We start from the raw sequence: 16,251 nt of genomic DNA, 5'->3' as shown, positions 1-16,251 counted from the left end.
CATTCCCCTTTCGCTCCTCTTTTATCTCCTCTGGGAGGGGCCATTCACCGTCTACCTGTGGCCTTACTGCCAAGTTGACCCCTGTTCTTCACCTGTTCTGTCTGGCAACTCTGTGCATGCTCACATTGGGAACAGGTTCCAGCTGTTCTTCTGCCCCAAAGCAGCTTATAACTGCATATAAATCTAATAAACCTATAACTGTCGGATGGCCCTGGCCCCCTCTCTGCCTCCAACACAGAGCCCTCATCCGAGCCTTCCCCAAACTCCAGAACCGGCCCATGTTCTTCCCCAACCTCCTCACTGTGTGAAACTGCTGCTGGCAGGCCACAACATGTCCTTGATTCCCAGGAGAAAGTATTTTGTTTTGACTTCAAAACTCCAGCTCTCTTGATTCCCTCCTCCGGTGGCAACACTAAAGCCTCAAAATGGCCATGAACAGATCAGCTTCAGGGTTGACACCTATACTTCACAGGACATGATACATTAGGCTGAGCCTCCCCAATCTTTCACTCCCAAGCTATCTCTCTTGATGACCTCCTGGAGCACCCATGTCCATCCCTTTGGTCCCCCAGAGGCCCTCAGCCGCCCAGACAGTGTCCTTCAGGATTGGTCTCCGGATAACTGGAACGCTCCCATCCACAAGAGAAGGACTGCTGGAATCGTGTGGCAGAGACATTCAATGAAATCAACCTATCCTGTGAGAGAGACTGAGACAGGTCACAGGGTGATTTCATCAAACATCTCTTGTCACTCTGTCGAATCGCGCGACGCAGACAGCATGGGGCTGTGCCGGGGGGGGGGGGTGCAGCTGTATGCAAGAACACCAGCGCATGAATTGCAGCTGTAGCCCTATTAGAGAAAAGTGTTTCTCCAAGGGAGATTTCACATACGAGGTGTTCTGGTCCCTGAAATGTTTGGGATGACAAAGAGAGGAGGAGGAGGATAGAAAACTGGAGAAAGAAGAGGAGGAGGAGGAGGAGGATAGAAAACAGGAGAAAGAAGAGGAGGAAGAGGAGGAGGATAGAAAACAGGAGAAAGAAGAGGAGGAGGATGAATAGAAAGCTAGAGCAAGGAGGATGAAGAAGAAGAGGAGGAAGAGGAAAAAGAGCAAGACAAGGAGGAGGAGGGGGAGGAGGAATCTACAGCTGGAAGGACCATGAAGGTCTTCTAGTCCAATCCTCTGCCTAAGACAGGAGACTTTGTATCATCCCAGACAAATGAGGGGAGGGGGGAAGAGGAAGGGGAATAGAAACCTAGAGCAAGAAAAAGGAAGAGGAACCATCACACAGCTATGAAGGTAGTTTCCCAGTTTCCACATGAGCTACTGACTGCCCCGTGCCAAGTCCAGAAGACAGAACGAACCGGGGGTAAAGCAGGACCGCTGAGCTTCCTTCTGGCTCCGTAGTTCTCCATAGAAGTCCATCTCTGCCTTCGCACCCACACGCGTGTCTGCACCCGCCACAACTTGCTTAAAAGCTTTTCTGAACAATTATGTCTCCCCCTCCTCCTCCCTCCTCCTCCCTCCTCCTGGGGGGTCTCCATGCAGACCGAAACGTCTGAATGGTACATGTTACAAACCCACGATGGTCCTCAGCCCCGTTTGCAACCTACCAGCTGTTGCAACTCCTCTGGATCTTGCTGCCGGGTGGGTAAGCCTTCTCCTGGTGCAGGCAAGGACACATGGCCGGCTGGACGCACTGCCCTTCATGGTCCAGCACCAGGCCTTCTGGGCAGTTGCATCCAGCCACGCAGGCAGGGTGGAGGTCCTTGCAGTTGCCAAATTTTTCCGTGGGGAGGTCGGTGCAGGTTCTTCCACAGGGGGTGGCACATTCTCGGTAGACCTGGCCCCCGGAGCATTGCACCGCTGTGAAGAAAGAGGGAGAGGCCACGGCGTGTGGATTCCATCTTGAATATCCACTGTAGATGGGCTGTCAAGTTGGCTAGGGGTCAGGAATGGAGTACTGAAGAGGGGTTGGTAGCACCGTGCTTGAAAAAGAGACCACCAGGAGATCCCAAGGCAATATGCTCAACTGGGAATGCGGGGAAAGCAGGGAATGTGGGGCCACAGGACGTCCATGGTGTGCCAAGAAGACTATTCAGACATGTTCAGGGGGGTCTCCCACAGCTAAGAACAACTCAACCCAACTGACCCAACTCAACCCAATCCAACTGACCCAATCCAACCCAACCCAGTCCAGGAGCAGTAATTGCAAGGAGAGCAAACCCTCCCAGGTTCTCCAGACCTACTTGTGACCCTTTAAGATCTAAGACCTACTAGTGGGCGGATGGGTTTTCCGCCTCCATCCCCTCAACAGCAGGTCTGATGATCTGTGGATCCTGCACGCAAATTCCAAAGCTGCCTTCTGAGGGGCTTCCAGCAATTTGGATTCAATTCCAGGTGATGCCACATTGAAGGCCACCCTTAGGCCACAAGTACTGTAATATTGATTGATGGGTTGAGTTGGGATGGATTGGCTTGGTTTAGCTTGGCTTGACTTGTGTTGTGCTGTGTTGTGTTGGGTAGGACTGTGTTGGGTTGGGTTGGGTTGGGTTGGGTAGAGTTGGATGGGTTGGGTTGGGTTGAGGGGTTGGTTTAGGTTGGATTGGGTTGGATTAAATTTGATTGGAATAGATTGGGTTAGATTGGATAGTGTTGTGTTGGATTGTGTAGAGTTGGATGGGTTGGGTTGGATTGAGTTGAGTTGAGTTGAATTGGGTGAGGGGTTGGTTTAGGTTAGGTTGGATTAGGTTGGGTTGGAGTGGGTTCAGTTGGGTTGGGTTGGGTTCGGTTGATTGGTTTGGATTGGGATGGGGTGAGTTGAATTGGGTTGAGTTCAATTGGATTTATAGTCCACCCAATTCCTAATGACCCTGGGTGATCAATCAATCCTTTATTTCTGTGGGCACCATTTTGGAGCAACATATCCCTTTTCTTGGCCAAGCACTCATCAAGAGGTCAGCCTGATCATATCTGCTCCCCTTGGCTCTCCTCCTCTTCCTTATCCCCCCCCCCCACCACTTCCCACTCTCCATTTTCCCAGGCTGGAGGCCATCGGTATAGATGGTGGGAACTGGACCAAAGTCCAAGCCTTGGTTAGCCTCCCACAGTTTTTACTTTGACACATTGACAATGTCCTCGCCCCTTCCTCCCTGATCGCAGCAACCCCCCCTCCCTCCCAGGACACTTACGGCAGAAGCTCCGGTTCCTCCAGGCCATGAGGGCTCCCTCCTGAGCACACTGGTGGGCGTAGGCAGCCAGGGCACCACAAAGACAGTCGTCCTCGGCTGAACAGCTGCACACGTCCTCCAGACAAAGCTGGTAGAAAGGTTCCCGCTCCACTAGGTTGTGACAGAGCTGGCGAGAGGGGTGGGAGAAATTCAGGGGTGGTATTCAGCCAGTTCGGAATGGTTCACCCGAACTGGTAGTGGCAACCTACAGGTTATGGTTAGGGTTAAGGGTTAGGGTTCAGGGTTAGGATTCAGGGTTCGGGGTTAAGGATTAAGGGTTTGGGTTCGGGGTTAGGGTTAGGATTTAGGCTTAGGCCTCTGCACTCGCCCCAGCTCCAAAAGTCCTATGTAACCTAATTTTCAACAATGCACGCATGCATGCATGCCACACGTATGTGCTCACATTTGCGAACTAGTGGTAAACTCCCACCGCTGGAGAAATTGGTGACCCTTAAAGAAGCTCTATGGGACACGGTGGCTCTAACAGCATTAGATAACAGCATTAGGAAACAGTGTTCCGTGCACCTTCAATGTTTAGTCATGCCGGCCACATGACCACGGAGACGTCTCTGGCTCTTCGGCTTTGAAACACAGATGAGCACTGCCCCCTAGAGTCAGGAACGACTAGCTCACATGTGCAAGGAGAACCTTTACCTTTAAGGAAGCTCCATGGGTGGTCCATCTGAGCTGATGGACGTGGCGAGGGAGTGTCCTGGTGGGCATGCTCCTTGACTCAAGCAGGGCCTCGACATTGCCTTGTGAAGAGGCTTCAAGACTGCACCCAAGTTAGGATCACTTTCTGTCCCTCTCTAGCCCACGGCGTCTCAGCCTCAGTGACTTTCCGGACTCCAACTCCCAACATGCTAGGTGGGGAATTCTGGGAGTTGAAGTCCATGCATTTTACAGTCGCTAAGTCGAGAAGCGCTGAGCCACAACATTTCTATGTGGATTGTGCCACTTTTCTTTGTTTTCTACAGCAGGGATCCACAACACGCCTTCTGCGGCTCGATATTCGGCTGCGGCCCGTTCAGAATTGGGCCACTCAAATTTGTGCACGGAGCTTCATTTGCGGGAGTGGCAGGCGGGCTTCCCTGTCACTTGTATAGCTGTGTGTGCAATCACGTTCCCCCGCTGTTGTGCAGAATTGGCCCCTCTCCCCCCCCCTGCCCCGGCCGCTGACACTGTTGCCGGCCTGCAAAGCCAGAAAGATTGGCAACCGTTGTTCTATAGGAGTCGTCAAACTATAGGAGTCGTCAAACTTGGCGACTTGAAGATGTTGCAAAATGGGGCAAAACTCCACATATGAACGTTCCCGCATAGAAAATTGGGGTTCAGTTTTGGTTGTGATGTGAGGACAGTCTGGAGTGGTCTGCCTAAAAGGCAGCAGAAGCCCCACCTCCTTTGGTCATAGGCCCCTCCCAACACCACACCTGGCTAACAGCCCTCCTCTCTCACCTGGAAGGGCGAGCTGTGGATGGCCGCACAAGCCGTCTCGGCGTATTGCCGCCGTTGGGCGTACGTGCTGCAGGAGTCGAAGAGGGTGTCGGCGGTGGGGGGACAGGCATGGGGGAGTTGGAACTTGTGGGCGAAAGCAGCCACGCCAGGCTCCACGTCGCCCTCTGAGGTGGTGAACTCATCCTGCTGGTTCCAGTTGTAGGTCCCGCAAAGGCCTCGGACCTGGAGGAAAGCAGGCAAGAGTCGGCCCAGGTGCCAATTCTGCATCAGGCACCCGGAGGCCTCCTATGAAGCCTGATGGAGCTGAGGATTGGTTCTCGTCCGGTAGTGGCTCAGGGTTCAGTTCTTATGGTGCGATATCATTTATTGCACATGGCAAGTGAACAGGGAGAGAGGGAGGAAAGAAGGAAGGAAGGGAATGAGAGAACAAGGGAACGAGGAAAGAAGAAGAAAGGAAGGAATGAAAAGGGAAGGAAGGAAGAAAAAAGGAAGAAAAGGAAACACGGAGGGAGGGAGGAAAGAAGGGAGGGAGGGAAGAAGGAAGGAAAGAGGAAAGAGGAAAGTAAAGAGGGAAGAAGGAAGGGAAGGGGAAGGAAGGGAAGAAAAAAGGAAGGAAAGGAAGTAAGAAAGGAGAAAGGGAGGAAGGAAGGAAAACAAAGGAAGGAAGGGAAGGAGGGAGGAAGGAAAATAAAGAAAGTAGGAAAAAGGGAACGGAGAAAGGAGAAAGAAAGAAAGAAAGAAAGAAAGAAAGGAGGGAGGGAGGGGGGAAAATGAAGAAAGGAGGAAAGGATGGAGGGAGAAGAAATTGGAAAAGAAGGAAGGAAGGAAAGGAAGGAAAGAAGGAGCAAGGAAGGAAGAAAAGAGAAAGAGAGAGAATAAAGGGAAGGGAAGGGAAGGAGGGAGAAGGGAAGGAGGGAGAAGGGGAGGACTCCAGAAAGGGAAGGATGGCACTATGCAGTCATGGCACCAGGAGGAAGGAGGCACCTGCCTCACACCTTGTTGTGCCCAACCCCACTCTGGTTTTAAATCAATTCCTCCCCACACCTGGCCACCTCATCCCCAGGAGGCATGGCTGGCAGAAGCCCTCCCGAAACTCACCTTGTGGGCGAAAGTGGGCTGCAGAGTGATGTAGGCAGCAGGGAACTCCAGGCCCCAGAGCAGGTGAGCCCCAAAGGTCTGGAGGAGCAGGAAGGCGGAGGAGGCGCGGCGAATAGTCAGGTCGGCGTTACCAAATGGGAGGGTGATGTCCTGGCCATTCACTGAGACGGCCCCTGGTGAAGGGGGGGACAGAGAGGGACAGAGCAAAAGTGACCAGGTGGCCAGCAGGGAATGAGCCCATGGAGGAGGAGGAGGAGGAGGAGGAGGAGGAGGAGGAGGAGGAGGAGGAGGAGGAGGAGGAGGAGGAGGAGGAGGAGGAGGTGGTCTGTAAGGATTTTGGTGCTCTCTAAGCTTGGTGATTTTCTTGTAGACATTTCACAACCTAGCTAGGTAACATCATCAGTGCTAGAAGGAGGGTGGATTGGTCTCTGTTTTCATACAATTGCTCACCCTGGCACTATTGGTGGGAGTGTGGGGTTTCCCCACCCTTGGTTAGATTATAGTACTGTTTTCTCCTTGATTGTTTGTCTGGTGTTAATCCCTGCTTATCTCTTTCTGTGGGATCCTTGGTGCTTTCTGAGCTTGGCTATTTTCTTGGAGACGTTTCATGACCCAACTAGGGAACATCATCAGGGTAGAAGGCAGGGCGGTGTGTGGAGAGGAGGAGGAGGACAGTGGGTGGTCTTTGTTACCCACCAAGGGTAGTTGGGAAGACCCTCGATCTCACCTGTGAAGGAAAGCCGGACCGAGGTCTTCTGAACAGTGACAGTCACAGCCCGTAGACAGCTGACAGCTCCCTGGTTCCCGCATGGCTCGTTCTCTGCCTGGATCTGAATTTTCCCATCTACAAAATCCTGCGGGAACATAGATTGTCTTCAACTTATGGTTGGTCACTAAGCGAGTCTCCAAAGCAACCCGCCAAAATGTACTTACGACCCAGATTCAAAGTATTGATGGCTGCCCACCCCAACTCTGTGTTCACATGATCACTTTGGGGGCATTTACAACCACCGTGGTCACATGAACAGAATTTAGTTTTGGGGTTTTTTTGCCAGAAATTGATGTGGACAACAGGTACACTTAATGACCACTGTGTTTGCTTAATGACTGCAGCACTCGCTTTAGGACTGCAGCATTCACTTAGTGACCATCACAAAAAAATTAAAAATCAAGTTTGATCATGTGGGTGCCTCGCCTTACAACCTTTGGGACATACAGCAGTCCCCGACATACGACAATTTGCTTAGTGACCATCCGAAACAAGGCGCCAAAAATGGAACCCACGTCGGTTGTTCACACTTCCGACTGTTGTAGCATTCTCGTGGTCACGTGATCAAAATGCGGACATTTGGCAACCGACTCACACTTATGACGGTCACAATCCCCCTTTCGGGACCATCTGATGAGCAAAATCAATGGGGGACAAAGCCCCCTCCCCACCTGTTCCTCACCTGCACGAGGATATAGTGGCAGACCCCACGGAAGGAGTAACGCTTCCCGTCGAAGGTCAGGTAATGAAGACGTCCATGGAGGATGCACTCCCCGGCGCACCGATCCTGCGAGCAGACCCACTGACCCCCTCGGCACGTGCTGTGGGAGCAAGCGACAGGTCAGTCTGAGTCAGGAGGGGTGTTCGGGGCGAGACCCCTGCCTTTCCCCCAAGCCAAGCCAGGCGCTGACGTTTACATTGGCAGAAATTCAAATGTTCAGACTGAGGGAAGGGAAGGAACATGGGTAAAATTCATCCATAATTCAAATGAGGCTCAGATTTGACTGCAATGAGGTGTTGCCAAAATGGTGCTCCTAATAAATGACTGGTTTTCTTTTGAAACTTGGCTTGAGCCTCATGAATCCATTAGGGCATCTTTCGGAACCCTGATACCCGTAACCTAGCTAGGAAACATCATCAGAACAGAGGGGGGGTTTGCAGGGAGGAGGAGGAAGACTGTGGGGTCCTTGATGCACCTTGAGTTGAGTGGTTTCCTTCCAGACATTTCATGGCCCATCTAGGTAACATCATCAATGCTGGATGATTTGCAACTCAATTCCTTCTAGCACTAATGATGTTCCCGAGTTGGGTCATGAAATATCTGCAAGAAACTAACAAAGCTCAGAGAGCACCAAGGACCCCACAGCCGTCCTCCTCCTCCCTCTTTCCCCTTCCTCCCCCTCCCTCCCTCTCTCCCTCCTCCTCCTTCTAGTACTGATGACGTTCCCTAGCTGGGTTATGAAATGTCTGCCAGAAATCCACCAAAATCAGAAGTGTCCCGAGGACCCTACATTCCGTGGCTTCACCCACGCCAACTTGGGGTTGGCTGCCCACCAAGAGGGCACCCACGACAGCGCCATCAAGCTGGGCCTGTTTCCCACGTGCATGTCTAGAGTTCTCGCGTCTCACCTCTCCCACTTTGGAGCAGAAGGCATGTCCCCACTCCCTCATTTGGGCAATCAAAGCCAGTCTCTTGGGGGTGACGCCTCCTATCTCCAGCTTACCACAGGTTGCAGCGCTGTTGTAGCGTCTCTCCCATGCGGAACTTCTGCCGTCGGTGGAAACAGGGGCACTGGCTTTGAGGGACACAAGACCCCTCCTCCAGATAGAGTCCCGGGACGCATTCGCAGCCGCTCACGCACTCCTGTCGGCAGTGGTCTCCAGCCGCCCTGCCCACTGCTGCGCAGCTGGACGGACAGAACGACACGCAATCCGTGTAGCGCTGTCCCGGACCACATGGCTTCTCTGTGGGAAGTGGGACCACAACAGATGGGATTGAATTTGGGGAGAGCAGGAGACCCTTGCAGAATCAGAAGTACTATTTGGAAGGGACCTTGGAGGTCTTGTAGTCCGACCCCCTGCTCAAGCAGGAAACCCTCACAGAATCATAGAATCACAAAGTTGGAAGGGACACCCTCTGTCCTCCCTCCCTCCCTCCCTCCCTCCTTCCTTCCTTCCTTCCTTCCTTCCTTCCAGGACAATTAACCCGTGGGACTGCTTGCCACCAGAAATTGTGGGTGCTTCATAACTGGAGGTTTTCAAGAAGAGACTGGACAGCCCTTTTTCTGAATCTGTAAGGGTCTCCTGCTCGAGCAGGCGGCTGGACTAGAAGACCTTTAACGTCCCTTCCGGCTTCTATTCTGATCAATTCCCAAACAGAAGGTCTCTCCCCCCAAAGAAAACCGTGGGGCACCAGCTGATCAGGTTCTTCGCATGCAGGGGAGAGGTTACGATCTATCGGGAGGGTTGAGCGTGTCAATCCTTACAATGGTATCATCTCCTTGAAAGTGTTTGGTTCGGGGGTCTAGAGACCCCCCCTCCCTGGCCCGTGGCCACTTACCACAAAAACCAGCCCTTCTCCAACTGATGAAGGTTCCTCGCTGGGCACACTCGCGGGCGTAGCTGGCAAAGGTCTCACAAGCGGAGATGGGCCCTGCCCGTCGGCTGCACAACAAGTACTTGCAGGTGTCGTAGAAACTATGGGGATCCACCTGCCGGGGATGAGGAAGGGGCAAAGCCTCAGCAGAGGGGAGGAGGGGAGGCAGCCTATACAGCTTGTCCTTGACTTACGACCATTCATTTAGTGACCATTCGAAGTTCCGATCGTGTGCAGGACTGCCTCGCGATCGTCATAGCCGGGGAAACACCTGAACAGTATTTGTGTGTTTGTGAACAACGTTTTTGTGACTCCTCACCTGCGTATGACACTGGCTGAAAGGACTAGAGAATAGCTTTTTGCAAGTAGCCTCAGCAGCCTCCCGAACATCGCCGTCCTGCATAGCGTTGCAGCGGTGCGGTTCCTCTGCGGCGTCACTGCATGGACTCTGCAGCAAGCAAAGCGAGAATGTAATTAATTGATTAATTAATAGAAGAATAGAAGAAAACAGAGGTCCCAAACTCCCGGTCCGTGGAATACACCTCCCAACGGCCGATAACATCCCACAGGGTGGGCCTCCTTCGGATACCGTCAGCCGGACAGTGTCGGCTGGCGGGGCCTCGGAGGAGGGCCTTCTCTGTGGCTGCTCCGACCCTGTGGAATCAGCTACCCCCAGAGGTCCAGACCTTACCCACTCTCATGGCCTTCAGGAAAGCCGTTAAAACCTGGCTGTTCCAGCAGGCCTGGGGCTGTTGACCTTAGTGTTAAGGTCCAGCCCCGATTAGAACGTATGTGTGTTGTGAATTTTAAACTATTCTTTTTACTTATTTTGCTTTTCTTTTTTCTTCTTTCGTTGTAAGCCGCCCAAAGTCCTCCGGGATTGAGCGGCCTATAAATTGAGTGAATGAATGAATGAATGAATGAATGAATGAATGAATGAATGAATGAATGAATGAATGCCAGCAACAGGCACGTCGAAGCTCAATCCTCTGGATGCAGGCTGCACACAAAAATGACACACACTCCCTTTAGTTCCCGGATGAATCTTTCTACAATGATTTCCTTAACAACGGTGGCTCATAGCATGGGACACTTAACAAATGTCTTGCTCAGCACCAGAAATGCATATGTGTAGGGTGGGGAGGGGTGTCCGTTGAGGTCTTAACTCAAGAACTACTTGGCATTGGATGCGAACAATTGCAACGCCGCTGGTACCTACCAGCCCAGGCTCTGGAATGCGCCACGAATTGCCAAAGCTGGCCGCCAGCGTGACCACATCCCCTTCCACACGCTGGAAGTCATCTGTGGGCACAGAAGGGAGAGACTGTGCGGAGGGTCCAGAAACCACAAAGAGAAGAGATCCAAACAAATACACAACACACACACACACACGTCCTTCCCCGTCTGCCTCACTCAGAGCACGGAGATGAGAAAACTGAGAGACATTTGGGGGTGGTGAAAGAATTGAAGGGGGCGTCCTGTTTCTTTACAACGCCTTGAGCAGCTTAGGATCCTGGGAAGCTCTCTGGACGTGCCCCAAAATTCTGCTGCGGCAAAGGAGGAGGGAACAGCACCCCAGACGAATAGAAAAGTGTAACAGAATTGCAGAATAATAGAAGAGCAGAATAACAGAATCACGGAATCATGGAATAACAGAATAGTGAAGAACGGAATAACAGAATAGCAGAAAAACAGCAGAATTATTGAGTAGCGGGAAAACAGAATAATGGAATCGCAGAATAATGGAATCACAGAATAATGGAATCACAAAATAATGGAATCACAGACTAATGGAATCACAGAATAATGGAATCACAGAATAACAGAATAGCGGAATAGCAGAATAACAGAACAGCAGAATTGCAGAGCATCAGAATTACAGAATAGTGGAATAATAGAATAGCAGAATAACAGAATCACGGAATAACAATAACATAATAGTGAATAACAGAATAACAGAATAATGAATAATGGAATAACAGAATAATGGAACAGCAGAATAGCGGAATAGCAGAATAACAGAATAGCAGACACAGAGTAGCAGAATAGCAGAATAATGGAATAGCGGAATCATAGAATAGTGGAATAATGGAATAGCAGAATAACAGATGAGCAGAATAGCAGAATTATAGAATAGTGGAATAACAGATTAATGGAATAGCAGAATTACAGAATAGCAGGATCACCAAATTGGTAGGTACCAAGGAGGTCTTCAAGTTCAAGCCCCTTCTCAGGCAGGAAACCCCCGTATAATTTCAGAAAAATGGTTGTCCAATCTCTTTTTAAAACCCTCATCTTCAAAGGGGCTCAATTGGGGATCCTCGGGGGTCTTCCAAGGACCCCCGATTCCCCCCCTATGTCATGGTAGGACACCATTGGGCTCTCTCACCAAAGCAGCCAATGGCCCCCTCTTCCGTTTTTTGGGGGGTTACATTTGAATATGTCGGGGGCAGGGCAGAGATCGGGGGGGTCCCTCATGGTCCCATGCTCCTGGGCCTGGAAATCGGACTTTCTGTAAGGCCTGCAGCCCTCTTTTCTTTTGAATCCTTGACCTGCCACACTTTCTGTTATTCTAATATGTGTTTGGTATTGTGGGGAAATGGGAGGGGGGGATTGTACGGAGCGAGATGCTATGTAGTCATAACAACATTCTTTCTAGAAAGCCAAGGTCATCCTGTGTCTCTGCACCTCTGCGCCTGACTGGAACTGGATGGGTGGAAGCTGCCAGCATGGCAGTGGGAGATAGGAACATGGCATGGACTTGTGGGTATGGGGGGGCAAGATCTTGAACTTTCAACCGGGTGGGGAAAACCGGGAAGCCTTCAGATTCGGGTTTTCCCAGATGTGCCAACGTGGCTCTCTTCATATATTGGAGCTTTGAGCAAAACTTTGCCTTGGACTCTGATTTAATTTTGGATGCTGTTTGGAACCCTGAACACCTTCATCCGTATTACCTGCAGGGTTGTCGTTGTAGACGCCGCACAGCCCGCGCGTGGCATCTTGCAGGGCGGCCCCTACAGTGACGTACACTGTGCTGTGTCCGTCAAATTTGACCCGGACTCCCAGGCCACTGTCCACAAAAAGGAAGTCCCCCAGCCACCAGATACTGATCCCTGGAAGGGGGGGCAATCAAAAGGGAGAGATAAGCTATGGATTCGAAACATGGCAGCCGGTCAGGCTCCAGCAGAAGGCCCTGCAGTAACACCCCCCCTTTCACTGTCCAAACCCCATTTGCAAGGATCCCTCCCCCCCCCCGACCTCTCCCCCTGCACAGTTCTCACCCTTTCGCAGGAGTGGTTCCCTCTCGGGCACCACGATGCCGTTAAGCGAGATGTTGCGGCCCTGAACCGTCACCAAGTCGAGTCCGAAAAGGATGCGGAGATCCTATCAGGCAAGGAGGGCAGTGAGGTTGGGGTCTCCACCCACTCCCCTCCCCTATTCAGCCCACTCCCAGGTTGGGGAGTTGTTTCCCAGGAAACAAGTAGTCCTCGACTTACAGCCACAGTGCAGCCCCAAATTTGTATCACTAAGCGAGACCTCCGTTAACTGGGATTACCCCTTTTAAACGATTTATCTTGCCGCCGTTATTGCGGTTTTAAGTGAGACATCTTGTTGTCAAGCCAATCTCACTTCCCCATTGACTTTGGCCGCAAAGGGGACCATCGTAAGTATGAACCGATTGAAAAATGGTCCCTTTTTTGGAACTTGGAACCGCCATTAGATAAACAGTTCCAAGTAAAGGACTGCTCATACAGGCCTGGAAGTCAAAACCCTCTGGATTGTTTCAGAAACAAACATCAGGTATGCCGTTTATCCCGTGGAGATACAATACAATACAATACAATACAATACAATACAATACAATACAATACAATACAATACAATACAATACACTAGCAGAGTCTGAAGGGACCTTGGAGGTCTTCTAGTCCAACCCCCTGCTTAGGCAGGAAACCCTATACTGTTTCAGACAAATGGCTATCCAACATCTTCTTAAAGACTTCCAGTGTTGGGGCATTCGCAACTTCTGGAGGCAACTTCTGTTCCACTGATTAATTGTTCTCACTGTCAGGAAATTTCTCCTCAGTTCTAAGTTGCTTCTCTCCCTGATTAGTTTCCACCCATTGCTTCTTGTTCTACCCTCAGGTGCCTTGGAAAATAGTTTGGCTCCCTCTTCTTTGTGGCAACCCCTGAGATATTGGAAGATGCAATCATGTCTCCCCTAGTCCTTCTTTTCATTAAACTAGACATACCCAGTTCCCGCAACCGTTCTTCATATGTTTTAGCCTCCAGTCCCCTAATCCTCTTTGTTGTTCTTCTCTGCACTCTTTCTAGAGTCTCCACATCTTTTCTACATCGTGGTGACCAGAACTGGATGCCGTATTCCAGGTGTGGCCTTACCAAGGCCTTATAAAGTGGTATTAACCCTTCACGTGATCTTGATTCCATCCCTCTGTTTATGCAGCCTAGAACTGTGTTGGCTTTTTTGGCAGCTGCTGCCCACGGCTGGCTCCTATTTAAATGGTTGTCCACTAGGATTCCAAGATCCCTTTCACAGTTACTCCTATTGAGCAAGGTACCGCTTATACTGTACCTGTGCATTTCGTTTTTCTTGCCTAATGTAGAACCTTACTCTTTTCACCATTGAATTTCATTTTATTAGTAAGTGCCCAATGTTCAAGTTTGTCAAGATCTTTCTGTATCTTAAGCTTGTCTTCTGGAGTGTCGGCTATTCCTGCCAGCTTAGTGTCATCTGCAAATTTGATGAGTTCCCCATTTATCCCCTCATCCAAATCATTGATGAAGATGTTGAAGAGTCCTGGGCCCAAAACAGAGCCTTGGGGTCCCCCACTGCATACTTCCCTCCATGAAGATGCAGTTCCATTGAGGGCTCCACGTTGAGTGCGGTTGGTCAGCCAGTTACGAATCCATCTGATGGTGATGCTGTCCAACCCACATTCTTCTACTTTATCTAGTAGTACGTTATGGTCTACCTTATCAAATGCCTTACTGAAGTCCAGGTAAACTATATCCTCACTTACCCGTCGGCACAGGCCCGGCACGCAGCCGCTGCTGCCCGAGGAGATGTAGACGGCCCAGGTGCCGTCGGAAGCCGCAGCCAGGGCATAGGTGCAGTTCCCCCCGAAGCGGAAATGTTTCCCGTCGAAAGTGCGGTAGTGCAAACCGTCCCAGGTGAGGCAGGTGGCAAAGGGGGGATTATGGTACTTCTGTCGAGCCAGAAGCACCGATGGGGCAGGTGGCCGGAGCAGGGACGGTGAAGCCACAGTGCCTGGGGAGAAGGCAGCCATTAGCAGGAATGCGCCTGGTCTGGGCTTCCGGATCCCACAGAATCTGCCTTGTAATTCCAGGCGCTGTTCTGCAGCTGCGGAAGCTCGCCTGTCGCGCCTGACTAAAGGCTAAGGTTCCCCTTGCACATATGTGCTAGTTGTTCTTGACTCTAGGGGGCAGTGCTCATCTCCATTTCAAAGCCGAAGAGCCAGGGCTGTCTGAAGACATCTCCGGGGTCATATGGCTGGCATGACTAAACATCAAAGGCGCACGGAGCACTTTTTCCTTCCCCCCCAAAGGTAATTCCTATTTTTCTATTTGCGTTTTTACATGCTTTCGAACTGCTAGGTTGGCAGAAGCTGGGACAAGTAACGGGAGCTCCCTCCGTTACGCGGCGCTAGGGATTCAAACCGCCGAACTACCGACCTTTCGGATAGACAAGCTCAGCACCTTAGCCCCTGAGCCACCATATCCCTCCACGCCTGACTAGAACTCTTGAAAAGCAAAGGTGCCGTTCACAGGGCCATGGAGGCCCCATAATTCTAGTCCAAACCCAGTTTAGGCGGCTAAGCCTTGCAATTCCAGGCACCATTCCGCACTGCAGGTGCATGGCCGTTGCACCTGACTATAATTCTCCTGCCAAAAAAAAAATCATAATCATCAAAAAAAAAAATCCCGCAAGCAAAGGTGTGTTTCCTGGGGTCTCCGCGCAGCTGTGGGGAAGGTCCAAGAAGGGAAGGGGCACTCTCTACAGGGAGGAATGATCATATAGAGGTCATGTAGTCCAACCCCAGATTAGGCTGCAAACTGTGCGGATCTTGCAATCCCGGGGTCTCACAGAAATTTTCCAGTTGCACCTGTCTAGAACTCCCAAAAAGCAAAGGACCCCTCCTGAAGAGGACGGGCACCTAGTCCAACTCCCACTTATGCCAGAAAGAGATGGAAACAAGACCACCACCGCCCCCCACTGACCAGCTGGGGTCCCACACGTGAATTTCCTCGCCCAGCATCCCGATCTTGGTGCCGTGGACGTATCTGAGATTCTGTTTCCCCCATGGGTCCTCCTCTTCCTGCAACCAACCCGGTGATGGAAGGGGTGGCCTGGAGCAACTCACCTTTCAGGGGCTCCCTAGAGCAGGTAAAGCAGAGCCCGGAAGTGGCATTTCGCCAACTGCGTCCCCAGGAGAGGCTGCAGCATTCGGACATGCCGAAGAGGGAGAGGTTTTGCAGGCCGGGCCCATCCTGGCACTGCCCGGTGGAGAAACAGAAGCCCGCCGACGCCGTTCCTGCAAAGCAGATCCCAGGAAGAGAGTCACGTTCCCACAACCGGACCCCACACAGAGTGAGTTAGCTCATTTTACAGGGGGTCCTCGACTTACGACCATTTTGAGCCCCAAATTTCCATCGGTAAGCAAGACATTGGTTAAAGTGAGCTTGGCAGGTGAGCCGCGCTGCCCATATAGGAGCATTTCCTGAGTGACGGGCACATACAGGTAGTGCTCGATTTACAACCACCCTGGAGCTTCCACATTCCTGCCACTAAGCGAGACATTGGTTAAGGGAATTTGGCAGGTGAACAGGGACTGAGCTGGGCTACTCATAGAGGAACATTTCCAGACTGACAGGCAGATATAGGTGATCCTTGATTTATGACCACCATTATGAGCCTCAAATTTCTGTCGTTAAGCGAGACATTGGTTAAGTGAGTTTTGAAGGTGAGCAGAGACCATCCCTAGAGGAGCATCTCCCGAGTGACGGCCAGATAAAGATAGTCCTCGACTTACAACCACCACAGAGGCCCCTCATTTCCATCGCT

The 16,251-nt window shown here is 51.3% G+C and overlaps 1 protein-coding gene across 1 annotated transcript in view; it reads right to left on the bottom strand.

Annotated features, from left to right (window-relative positions):
* The window catches only part of LOC116520557 (SCO-spondin-like), a 122,258-nt gene that overhangs the window by 104,230 nt on the left and 1,777 nt on the right, over nucleotides 1–16,251 (bottom strand). The window contains exons 4-17 of the mRNA XM_032234806.1: nucleotides 15,551–15,721; nucleotides 14,189–14,436; nucleotides 12,428–12,530; nucleotides 12,101–12,259; nucleotides 10,366–10,448; nucleotides 9,466–9,594; nucleotides 9,111–9,261; nucleotides 8,275–8,515; nucleotides 7,233–7,371; nucleotides 6,497–6,635; nucleotides 5,782–5,942; nucleotides 4,684–4,905; nucleotides 3,190–3,355; nucleotides 1,612–1,864 (exon numbers count right to left, since the gene is read on the bottom strand). Of these exons, the coding sequence (XP_032090697.1) occupies nucleotides 1,612–1,864; nucleotides 3,190–3,355; nucleotides 4,684–4,905; nucleotides 5,782–5,942; nucleotides 6,497–6,635; nucleotides 7,233–7,371; nucleotides 8,275–8,515; nucleotides 9,111–9,261; nucleotides 9,466–9,594; nucleotides 10,366–10,448; nucleotides 12,101–12,259; nucleotides 12,428–12,530; nucleotides 14,189–14,436; nucleotides 15,551–15,721 (2,365 nt within the window). The remainder of the gene's footprint in view (nucleotides 1–1,611; nucleotides 1,865–3,189; nucleotides 3,356–4,683; nucleotides 4,906–5,781; nucleotides 5,943–6,496; nucleotides 6,636–7,232; nucleotides 7,372–8,274; nucleotides 8,516–9,110; nucleotides 9,262–9,465; nucleotides 9,595–10,365; nucleotides 10,449–12,100; nucleotides 12,260–12,427; nucleotides 12,531–14,188; nucleotides 14,437–15,550; nucleotides 15,722–16,251) is intronic.

The sequence above is a fragment of the Thamnophis elegans genome, chromosome Z (genome assembly GCF_009769535.1).
Source record: "Thamnophis elegans isolate rThaEle1 chromosome Z, rThaEle1.pri, whole genome shotgun sequence".
NCBI classification, from domain to species: domain Eukaryota; kingdom Metazoa; phylum Chordata; class Lepidosauria; order Squamata; family Colubridae; genus Thamnophis; species Thamnophis elegans.
The sequence above is the reverse complement of the archived record's forward strand: the minus strand, read 5'-3'. Positions and strand labels throughout refer to the sequence as shown.